We start from the raw sequence: 12764 nt of genomic DNA on the forward strand, positions 1-12764 counted from the left end.
TTGTCCCCTAAATAGTTGTTACCTGTCATTTAGCTGCGTTAATCTGCATTAACTACAACAAATTTTAATCTAGCTCTTGAACCGTTCTTTTATTTCTGTCATTGTTTCTTCGATGAATAGATTGAATGGTAGGGGCGAAAGACTACATCGTTGTCTTACATCCTTTTTAATCGAAACACTTTGTTCTTGGACTTCCAGCCTTATTGTTTCCTCTTGGTTCTTGTACACATTGTTCAGCGTGATTCAAAATGAAAGAACAAATTTCAGTTGTTCATTACAGACAAACTGTGAAAAATAAAAAGACATTGTGGATAGAGGACAGAGGAAGGTTCAAAGTTTTATAATTGTACAGACAATATATTCACATGAACACCATGCTTTGCATGAGAAACATCAAAACGATAGTCCATTTCATTCCACACATGTATCATCGGGCCCTTGTTTATTGAATCAACATCTTCAACAATTCGATTTCGCAGCTCTTGAAGAGTGGCTGCCGTAGGTGGGATAAAAACTGTTTTTTGCAACCCCCACAGAAAAAAATAGTAAGGTGTGAAGGTTGGTGACGTCGGAGGCACAAACCATTGAGCAAGATCTTGTTGTCCACCTGTTCTAATCCAACGTTGTGGGGGGGGGGGGGGGGATGTCGTTAATATAACGCCACACCTCGAGCTGAAAGTGAGGCGGGACGCCGTCATGCATAAGAATGAAATCCTTGGAATTTTCTTGACGTTGAGGAAACAACAAGTTTTGCAGCAAGACCAGATATGATATTCCTCTCACACTTACTTTCTCAAAAAAAGGAGGGTCCATTAATTTTGTCAACAGAAACGGCACAAAGCGCTTTCAATTGCAGTGAATCTCTTTCATACTGGACGACGGCGCCTGGATTTTGTGATCCCCCCCCCCCCTTCCCCCCCCCCCCACCCCCCAACCATTCTTACATTACGGCGGTTTAGCTGACCCGATAGATGAAGCCTCGATCCGTCCGAAAACATGAGTCGTTCGGAAAAAAGTGCCTTCCGGCATGCAGTGGTATGGTCCCTGGGACGCCTTTCTGCAGTAACTGCAACTTGTAACGCTTCATACACAGACGTCGTGTCAGAACACGCCACATAGTTGTTTGAGGAAGTTGAAGTGTCTGGGCTGCGCTTCTTATGGACTTGCGAGGGCTACGTGTGAACGCTTCTCGGATACGCTCGTCATTCTCATCAGAAGTGCGTGGCAGACCAGTGCTCTTCCCTTTGCAACGAACTTCCTAGAATTTTGTATGTCAGTCATAAATCTACTTGTGAAGAGGCGCTTCTTGCTGGAAGGGCGGCGGAATGCACGTTGCACTTGAACAATGAACTGACTCCCCACAAATTGCAAAACACAACATGACTTCTCGTGTGGTGTAATCACCACGCTGCCACAAGCAACAGTGCAGATGTGTCTAAAACTTTGAACCTCCCGCTATCCAGTGCCATGCGCGAAGCGTTTCTGTCTTTTATAGTGTGTGTTAAACAACTGAAATCTGTTCTTTCTTTTTGAATCATCCGCTATATTCCGGGACTTTCCCTATATTTTACCCCTATTTCTCTCAAAATTTCGAACATCTTGCACCATTTTACATTCTCTATCGCTTTTCCAGGTCAACAAATCCTACTAACGTCTCTTGATTTTTCTTCGATCTTGCTTGTATTGTCAACCGCAACGCCAGAGGCGCCTCTCTGCTGGCTTTACCAGTCCTTAGGCCAAACTGATCCTCCAGTAATAAACGAAAAATATGCCTATTCAAAAAAGCAGATGAAAACTCACTTGACACTTTCCTGAGAGACAAACTCCACTCCTTCCAAATTAACAGAATAAGTGTAGACCAGATGTGCTTCAATTGGAAGACATAGTATCAGCAGCAATTGAGAAAGTTATACTAAATAAATTAACAAACGACGGAACTGATCCTCATTGGTACACAAAACGGACCAGAAAACTATTGCAAAAACAAAAAACAAAAAAAACAAAAACAAAAAAAAACAAAAAAAACAAACAAAATTTAAACGGGCGCAAAATACCCAAGATTGGCGATCTTTTACAGAAGCTCGAAATTTAGCATGGACTTCAATGCGAGATGCTTATAATAGTTTCCACAACGAAACTTTGTCTCGAAACCTGGCAGAAAATCCAAAGAGATTCCGATCTTATGTGAAGTATACTAGCGGCAAGACACAGTCAATGCCTTCTCTGCGCGACAGCAACGGAAATACTATCGACGACAATGCAGCGATAGCAGAGTTATTAAACACAGCCTTTCGAAATTCTCTCAACAAAGAAGACGAAGTATATATTCCAGAACTCGAACAAAGAACAGCTGCCAACATGAGTAACTGAGAAGTAGATAACCTCGGAGTAGTGAAGCAACTTAAATTATTTAATAAAAGCAAGTCCTCTGGTCCAGACTGTGTACCAATTAGGTTCCTCTGAGAGTATGCTGATGCAATAGCTCTATACTTAACAATCATATACCACCGTTCGCTCGACGAAAGATCCGTACCCAAACACTGGAAAGTTGCACAGGTTACACAAATATTCAAGAAACGTAGTAGAAGTAATCCGCTAAATTACAGGTCCATATCATTAACGAGGATATGCAACAGGATTCTGGAACATATATTTTGTTCGAACATTATAAGTTACCTAGAAGAGAACGGTCTATCGACACAGCCAACAAGGATTTAGAAAACACCGTTCTTGTGAAGCACAACTAGCCCTGTACACACACGAAGCGTTGAGTGCTGTTGACAAGGGATTTTAAATTGATTCCGTATTTTTAGATTTCCAGGAAGCTTTTGACACTGTACCACATAAGCAGCTTGTAGTGAAATTGCATGTTTATGGAATATCGTCTCAGTTACACTATGTAATCAAAAGTATCCTGACACCCATAAAAACATACGTTTTTCATATTAGGTACATTGTGCAGCCACCTACTGCCAGGCACTCCATATCAGCAACCTCAGTAGTCATTAGACATCGCGAGAGAGCAGAATGGGGCCCTCCGCGGAACTCACGGGCTTCGAACGTGGACAGGTCATTGGGTATGCAAGATTTCCACACTCCTAAACATCCCTAGGTCCACTGTTTCGGATGTGATAGTGAAGTGGAAACGTGAAGGACACGTACAGCACAAAAGCGTACGGGCCGACCTCGTCTGTTGACTGACAGACACTGCTGACGGTTGAAGAGGGTCGTAATGTGTAATAGCAGACATCTATCCAGACCATCACACAAGGATTCCAGACTGCATCAGGGGCCACTGCAAATACTATGACGGTTACGTGGGAGGTCAAGCTGCTGCTCATAAGCCACACATCATGCCGGTAAATGCAAAACTACGCCTCACTTGGTGTAAGCAGCGTAAACATTGGACGACTAAACAGTGGAAAACGTGTGGAGTGACGAATCACGGTACATAATGTGGCGATCCGATGGCAGGGTGTGGGTATGGCGAATGCCCGGTGAATGTCATGTGCCTGCGTGTGTAGAGCCAACAGTGAAATTCGGAGGCGGTGGTGTTATGGTGTGGTCGTGTATTTCATGGTGGGGGGTTACACCCCTTGTTGTTTTGCGTGGGACTATCACAGCACAGGCCTACAATGATGTTTTAAGCACCTTCTTGCTTTCCACTGTTGAAGAGAAATTCGGGGATGGCGATTGCATCTTTCAGCACGATCGAGCACCTGTTCCTAATGCACGGCCTGTGGCGGAGTGGTTACAGGACAATAACATCCCTGTAATGGACTGGCCTGCACAGAGTCCTGACCTGAATCCTATAGAACACCTGTGAGAGGTTTTGGATCGCCGACTTCATGGCAGGTCTCACCGATCAACATCGATACCTCTTCTCAGTGTAGCACTCCGTGAAGAATGGGCTACCATTCCCCAAGAAACCTTCCAGCACCTGATTGACCGTATGCCTGCGAGAATGGAAGCTGTTATGAAGGCTAAGGTTGGGCCAACACCATACTGAATTCCAGCATTACCGATGGAGGGCGCCGCGAACTTGTATCTCATTTTCACCTAGGTGGCCGGATACTTTTACCACATAGTGTATGTTACGGGATTCGTGATTTCCTGTCAGGGGGATCACAGTTCGTAGTAATTGACGAAAAGTCATCGAGCAATACAGAAATGATTTCTGGCGTTCCCCAAGGTAGTGTCATAGGCGATTTGCTGTTCCTTTTCTATATAAACGATTGAGATCATCTGGGTAGCCGTCTTGGGTTGTTTGCAGATGATGCTGTCATTTATCTACTAGTAAAGTCATCATAAGATCAAAGAAATTGCAAAACGATTTAAAAAAAAAAAGATATCTGTATGGTGCAAATATTGGCAATTGACCCTAAATAACGAAAAGTGTGAGGTCATCCACATGAATGCTGAAAGGAATCCGTTAAACTTCGGTTACACGATAAATCAGTCAAATCTAAAGGCCGTAAATTCAACTGAATACCTAGAAATCACAATTAGGAACAACTTAAATTGGAAGGAACACACAGAAAATATGGGAAAGGCCAACCAAAGACTGCGTTTCATTGGCAGAACACTTAGAAAATGTAAAAGATCCACTAAAGAGACTGCCTACACTACGCTTGTCCGTCCTCTTTTAGAATACTGCTGCGTCGTGTGGGATCCTTATCAGATAGGATTGGCGGAGTACATCGAGAAAGTTCAAAGAAGGGCGGGACGTTTTGCATTATCGCGAAATAGGGGAGAGATGTCACTGAAACGATGCAGGATCTTGGGTGGGCATAATTAAAACAAAGGCGTTTTCCGTTGCGGCGGAATCTTCCCACGAAATTTCAATCACCAACTTTCTCCTCCGAATGCGAAAATATTTTGTTGACGATGACCTGCATGGGGAGAAACGATCATCATAATAAAATAAGGGAAACTATAGCTCGCACGAAAAGATATAGGTGTACAATATTGGAATAATATAGAATTATAGTGAAGGTAGTTCGATGAACCCTGTGCCAGGCACTTAAATGTGATTTACAGAGTATCTAAGTAGATGTAGCTGTAGATCTAACTGATCTTCAACTTTCTTTTCCGGTCTTCTGTATACTATTCTTGCCATCAACTTGGATGCATGAGCTGTTAAGCAGATTGTGCGACAATTCTCGCACTTGTCGGCGCCTGCTGTCCTCGGAATTGTGTGGGTGATGTTTTTCCGGAAGTCACACACTCTACGCACCAAAGTGAATAGTCGCTTTGTTGTGATTTTCCCTAAATGATATTAGAAATTCAGACGGAATGTTATCTCCTCCTATCGGCATAATCGATTTTAAGCCTCCCAAAGCTCTTTTAAATTCTGATTCCAGTATTGGATCCCCTATATCTTCTAAATCGACTCCCGTTTCTCCTTCTATCACGTTATGAGACAAATCTCCCAGCCTCATAGAGGCCTTCAAGGCACTGTTTCCACCTATCCACTCTCTCCTCTGCGTTTAACAGTGGAATTCCCGTTGGATTCTTAATGTTCATATCCTTGCCTTTAATTTCACTGAAAGTTGCTTTTTCTATATGCTGAGTCAGTCTTTCGGAAAATCATTTCTTTTTTGATTTCTTCACATTTTTCATGTAGCTATTTCGCTTTAGCTTACCTGCACTTCCTATTTATTTCATGTGTAAGTGACTTGTGTTTCTCTATTACTGAATCTCCACGAACTGCTTTTTATTCCATCTTTCGTCGATAACTGAAGTATTTCTTCTATTACCCATGGTTTCTTCGTAGTTACCTTCTTGTACCTTCCTTTTTCCTTCCAGTTTCTGTGATTCCCCTTTATAGAAATGTCCATTGTTTTTCAACTGAACTGCCTACTGAGCTATTCATCAGCGCAATATCTATAGCCTCAGAAAACTTCCTGCGTATCTCTTCATTCCTTGGTACTTCCGTATCTTACTTCTTTGCATACTGATTTTTCCATAATCAGCATTCCCTTAAGCTTCAGCCTGCTCTCCATCATTACTAAATTGAGATGCGTGTGCATATCTGCTCCTGGGTACGCCTTACATACAAATACCTGATTTCGGACTCTCTGCCTGACCATGATGTAATGTAATTGGAATCTTCCTGTGTCTCCTGGCCTTTTCCAAGTGTACCTCCTCCTCTTCTGATTTTTTAACAGAGTATTCGCTTGTAAGCTGAAATTTATTGCAGAAGTCAATTAGTCTTTCTCCTCTCTCATTCCTAGTACCAAGCCCAAATTTTTCCGTAACCATTTCGGCTACTCCTTCCCCTACAACCGATTCCAATCATCCATGACAATTTGCATCTTCCTTTACGTACTGAATTTTTCCTTTCAATATCTTTATACACTTGCTCTACCTCCTCATGTTCTGCTTGCGCCGTTGGCGTTTATAGCAGAACTATCGTTGTCGGTGCTAGTTTGCTGTCGATTATGCTGAGAACAAACGTACCACTGAATTCACTCTCTGACTTCCCTTCTTATTCATAACGAATCCTATTCCCGTTACAGCATACTCTGCACATCTTAGTATTACTCTGTATCCGTCTGACCAGAAATCCTTGCCTTTATGTAAGCACAAATGAATCGAACAAGGAAATATATCGGTTTAAAGAACGTAGAACTAATATGTTTTGAAATATCGCAACATCAACATAAAATCAGAGCCGATGACATACTGGACAAGCACGACCGACTCTCCAAGCAGAAATACAGCCACAATGGCACGATCGGAAATACAGCCGCTCTCTTAATAGACAGCGTGAGAGCATTAAATGTATGACTGAACGGAGTCGCTGGAAAAATTAACTCGAAGACGAATTTGTGTTACAGTCTTATGAGTGTTCGTGGACAAACTTGGAAAAAGGTACGAGAAAGTGTAGGCAGGGCCAAGATTTAGGAAAACCGCTGGTAATCCAAATCGGAATGGACAGACTGTGATTTGCACCCTACTCATTCCGAGCGCCTTGTGTCTTAAATACAACATCTCCTCACTCCGTGAGTTTCTTTCGAATATAACGGAAACGTGCAGCACAGAATAGTGGCTTTCACAATTCCGTTAACTTAATACCTTTAAACTCCCTTTTTATACAAGAATGTATGATATTATTTGGTGGACATATAAATAAATTTGAATTAAATAATTTTTCTTTATTTTAATCTGTATCGTTGGTGCCATTAGAAAGGTTGTGTAAATTATATGTGAAACTTTGTAACTAAACCGGGGACATTTCTTGTCTGAAAGGCCTCCACAGTAACATTGTTCCGAAATGCATAACAGCATTCTGTTAGGTAGCACATTTCAACTTTGTGTTCTGCAAATTGCATTACTTTTATTTAGGCTGCTTTAAGCCCACCAACATATTTTAAAGCTAGACAATATATTCAAGAAGGCCAAGAGAATTATTAACACCTTTTTCACATTGAGAACTAGATAACCGACTTACGCTTTGTCCGTGAAGAAGTCGTCGTAGGCAATACTGTTGAAAGTGAAGCAGATTCCTTCATCTGTAAGAACTGTGTCGAAAAGGCACGAGCAGTTGTCTTCCGAATGCCACGAGCAGTTGAGGAGTGTTTGTGCGAGTTTTGGGGCAGCCTGAAAGTAAGGCAACTATATGAAGTTTTTATCATTCCATCAACTGACTGAAGTATTCACTCTACATTGTACTCTTTCAGTTTTCTCTTTCTATTTACAGAAAACAAGTTTTCTTTAGGTGGGAAGAAAGTGTTATTTCTCTCTCCCTCTCTCTCTCTCTCTCTCTCTCTCTCTCTCTCTCTGTGTGTGTGTGTGTGTGTGTGTGTGTGTGTGTGTGTGTGTGGGTGTGGTTGTTGGAGAGAGAGAGAGGGGGGGGGGGAGGGTGAGAGAAAACATTCTTGGTTTTCATAAACAACTAAAAATTACAGAAACAATTAGAAAGAAAAAAAAATCTTATGTGGAAAATGCAATGACACTTCGTCAACGCGTAGAACACATGCTACCACATAAATATAACATAGAAGCAGAATCATATGTACTGGTATCGCCTAAGGTCGAAATTCGACCAATTGCGTCAGTGGACCTGATCTGTGATGGCGAATGTCATGTACTTTAAAGTATCTGAAATTTTAGCCGCAGAACAGATCAGTGGCAAATGCTCCATTGTAACTACGTGTATTATTGAGCTAATTCTTTGATTTATCTTTAACTGTTCGATCATTTGAAAGAAGTCTTTGATACGCTACGTTGAAAAATAAAGTTTGTGTAAATGGCGGCAAATTAACTTTATCCTAATGTAAAGATTACAAAATCTACACCGTAAATTCATCAAACTGCAATTACAGTTCTCAAAATTATTTGGAATTATGTGTCTTTCGAACGGTAATAGAATTAACATTATAAATCTCTACATTATTCCTATAACTTTCTCTACAAAAAATGTGTCTCTGTAGCTCTTCGTCTTTCAGACTGACCCGTTAATGTTGTTCTTTGAGGCACAGCCTAAAACAAATATAGTTTTCTTATAATAAGGGTGTTGTAGCTACTCAAAATGAAGATACTGAAAATTAGGAACACTCTAAATTTCGAGGTGAAGACGGCAAAGGAACACAGAGTTTGTTCCGTTTACTCTTAGAGCAAAGCAAGGGAAGAAACTACTGTAATAAACAATGTTTGTTATCCCTGACAGGTTCGTTACAATGTTTCGTTTTCCACCATCGACATCGTCAACGACGTGGCAGTCGCAGCACTGTAGCTGTCCGGTATACGTGTGTTACTGCAAATGAACTATCTGTAAGATTTAAATATGAATGTCCGTAGAATGCAACTTCATGAAAAGTTGTTACTTTCGTGCGTCGTTTCTACCATATCACCTGAATATCACGCATGGTAGACGTTGTTAGTAATATCAGAGACAAAGGAAAACTTTTCATGTGTGTGTGTCTACTTGCTTTTCCGTGTCCTAATGGCTATGTATACATACGACTTTTTCCCTTGTGTACATCTACATCTTCGGATTATGTATGTTTCATTCGCCTCTTTGTAGGCTATAATTAATTTAAAAACTGGGTGCTTCAATTTTCGACGCTCACGTATGAATATAACGATCGTTAAATAAAACAGGCGTATTATCGTTATGAATGTCCCCATTGCTATTATTTTCTTTGCGCAAAAATTGTGTCCGTCTAACTCTGCGTCTTTCATTCTGACCCGTTGGCATTCTCCTTCTAGGCATAAAAAAAAGTTTCCGCATAATAAAGGTGTCGGAAGTCGTCGTTATTCAAAATCAGGAAATTAATAGTTAGGAACTTACTTCAGATTTTATGGTAATGGCAACAACTCTCCTTACAGTTATTCTTACACACTGAGGAGCCAACGAAACTGGTACACCGGCCTAATATCGTGTAGGGCCCTCGCGAGCACGCAGAAGTGCCGCAACACGACGTGGCATGGACTCGAATGATGTCTGAAGTAGTGCTGGAGGGAACTGACACAATGAATCCTGCAGCGCTGTCCATCAATCCGTAAGAGTACGAGAGGGTGGACATCTCTTCTGAATAGCAAGTTGCAAGGCATCCCAAATATGCTCAATAATGTATATGTGTGGGCGTTTTGGAGGCCAGCGGAAGTGTTTAAACTCATAAGAGTGTTTCTGGAGCCACTCTGAAGCAATTCTGGACGTGTGGGAGGTCGCATCGTCCTGTTGTAATTGCCCAAGTCCGTGGAATGCACAGTGGACATCAATGGACGCAGGTGATCAAACAGGACACTTACGTACGTGTCACCTGTCAGAGTTGTATGTAGACGTATCAGGTGTCATATATCACTCCAACTCCACACGCTCCACACCATTACTGAGCCTCCACCAGCTTCAACAATCCCCTGCTGACATGTAGGGTCCATGGATTCATGAGGTTGCCTGCATACCCGTCGCGTGAATCCGCTCGATACGATTTTAAACGAGACTCATCCGACCAGGGAACATGTTTCCAGCCATCAACAGTCCAATACTGTGTTGACAGGCCCAGGCAAGGCGTAAAGCTTTGTGTCGTGCAGTCATCAAGGATACACGAATGGACCTTCGGATCCGAAAGTCCATGTCGATGATGTTTCGTTGAATATTTCGCACGCTGATACTTGTTGATGGCCCAGCATTGAAATCTGCGGTAATCTGAGGAAGGTTTGGACTTCTATCACACTGAACGATTCTCTTCAGTCGTCGTTGGTCTCATTCTTGCAGGATCTTTTTCCGGCCGCGGTGATGTCGGAGATTTGATGTTTTACCGAATTCCTGATATTCACGGTACACTCATGAAATGGTCGTACGGGAAAATCTCCACTTCATGGCTTACTCGGAGAAGTGTCCCATCGCTCATGCGCCGACTACAACACTACGTTCAAACTCACTTAAATCTTGATAACCTGCAAGTAACCAATCTAACAACTGCGGCCAGACACTTGTTGTCTTATACAGGTATTGCCAAGCGCAGCGCCGTATTCTCTCTGTTTACATATCTCTGTAGTTGAATACGCACAGCTACACCAGTTTCTTTGGCGCTTCAGTGTAGAAAAGTAAGCGAAATAACGACGCCACCATGCAACGTTATTTACAGACTTTGTTACTACGATGAGTTGATTTTCACTGCTGACAAATTGTGATTTAGGTTTTCCGTGATTTCCCTAAATCGCTTCAGGCAAATGCCGGGATACTTCCCAAAGGGCACGGCCTATATCCTTCTCTGATCCGATGGGACTGATGACATTGCTGTTTGGTCCCCTCCCACAAATCAACCAAAAATGGTTCAAATGGCTCTGAGCACTATGGGACTCAACTTGTGAGGTCATTAGTCCCCTAGAACTTAGAACTACTTAAACCTAACTAACCTAAGGACATCACACACATCCATGCCCGAGGCAGGATTCGAACCTTCGACCGTAGCGGTCTCGCTGTTCCAGACTGAAGCGCCAGTACCGCACGGCCACTTCGGCCGGCACAAATCAACCAACCAAATCACTGCTGATAACATCATCGACCTAGCATTTGTTGTATTGTAGCTGCAAGTGAATCATGGAAACATAATAGCCCATAGAATGTGATTTCACGAAATATTGTTATTTGCATGTGTCATTTCTACCATAGCACCTGATCGTTGTGCAGGGCAGAGGTTGGTAGCTCTTCAGTTTTCAATGTTTAGGTATGGGAGATTTTAACGCGTGATAGAGAATGTAACATCCGTGTCATGAATGTGAAAACTTCTACTTCCGTTTTATACTCTTAACAGAAGGTAAACAAATTATTGTTTCTTTGTGTTCATTTATGGCAAAGTACCTTTCGAATTATATAAGCATCATTGGCCTCCTTGTACAGTTACTATTGAAAATCGGTACTTCAATTTTCATGTTCAGGTATTAATATTATTATGGGTTTATTTTCAAACTTAGACCATTTATAAAATTTACTAACAGTTTTGTGTCAGTTAGGTGTAGCTCAAGTGACATGCATGTTCTGCAAACTACTGTCGGGTCTATGGCGAAGGGTAGTTCCCATTGTACCACTACGAGGGTTATTTCCCGTTCCATTAACGCAAGGAGGGCGGTATAAGGGGCGTGATCACTACAAGCAGCAATGTAGTGACGTCTTGTTGTTGATGGTGGTGCGTATAGACTTCACTGACAGTTGATCCCATCTATTTCTCGAAGCTGTTTTCGGCCTCCAAATACACTCCAGGAAATTGAAATAAGAACACCGTGAATTCATTGTCCCAGGAAGGGGAAACTTTATTGACACATTCCTGGGGTCAGATACATCACATGATCAAACTGACAGAACCACAGGCACATAGACACAGGCAACAGAGCATGCACAATGTCGGCACTAGTACAGTGTATATCCACCTTTCGCAGCAATGCAGGCTGCTATTCTCCCATGGAGACGATCGTAGAGATGCTGGATGTAGTCCTGTGGAACGGCTTGCCATGCCATTTCCACCTGGCGCCTCAGTTGGACCAGCGTTCGTGCTGGACGTGCAGACCGCGTGAGACGACGCTTCATCCAGTCCCAAACGTGCTCAATAGGGGACAGATCCGGAGATCTTGCTGGCCAGGGTAGTTGACTTACACCTTCTAGAGCACGTTGGGTGGCACGGGATACATGCGGACGTCCATTGTCCTGTTGGAACAGCAAGTTCCCTTGCCGGTCTAGGAATGGTAGAACGATGGGTTCGATGACGGTTTGGATGTACCGTGCACTATTCAGTGTCCCCTCGACGATCACCAGTGGTGTACGGCCAGTGTAGGAGATCGCTCCCCACACCATGATGCCGGGTGTTGGCCCTGTGTGCCTCGGTCGTATGCAGTCCTGATTGTGGCGCTCACCTGCACGGTGCCAAACACGCATACGACCATTACTGGCACCAAGGCAGAAGCGACTCTCATCGCTGAAGACGACACGTCTCCATTCGTCCCTCCATTCACGCCTGTCGCGACACCACTGGAGGCGGGCTGCACGATGTTGGGGCGTGAGCGGAAGACGGCCTAACGGTGTGCGGGACCGTAGCCCAGCTTCATGGAGACGGTTGCGAATGGTCCTCGCCGATACCCCAGGAGCAACAGTGTCCCTAATTTGCTGGGAAGTGGCGGTGCGGTCCCCTACGTCACTGCGTAGGATCCTACGGTCTTGGCGTGCATCCGTGCGTCGCTGCGGTCCGGTCCCAGGTCGACGGGCACGTGCACCTTCCGCCGACCACTGGCGACAACATCGATGTACTGTGGAGACCTCA

At 43.2% G+C, this 12764-nt stretch overlaps 1 protein-coding gene across 1 annotated transcript in view; it reads right to left on the minus strand.

The window, feature by feature from the left end:
- LOC124798546 (pickpocket protein 28-like) overlaps positions 1 to 12764 on the minus strand; it is a 276442-nt gene that overhangs the window by 190248 nt on the left and 73430 nt on the right. Inside the window, exon 5 of the mRNA XM_047261997.1 lies at positions 7457 to 7605. Coding sequence (XP_047117953.1) covers positions 7457 to 7605 — 149 coding nt within the window. The remainder of the gene's footprint in view (positions 1 to 7456; positions 7606 to 12764) is intronic.

This window comes from Schistocerca piceifrons, chromosome 5, assembly GCF_021461385.2.
Source record: "Schistocerca piceifrons isolate TAMUIC-IGC-003096 chromosome 5, iqSchPice1.1, whole genome shotgun sequence".
Taxonomy (NCBI): Eukaryota; Metazoa; Arthropoda; class Insecta; order Orthoptera; family Acrididae; genus Schistocerca; species Schistocerca piceifrons.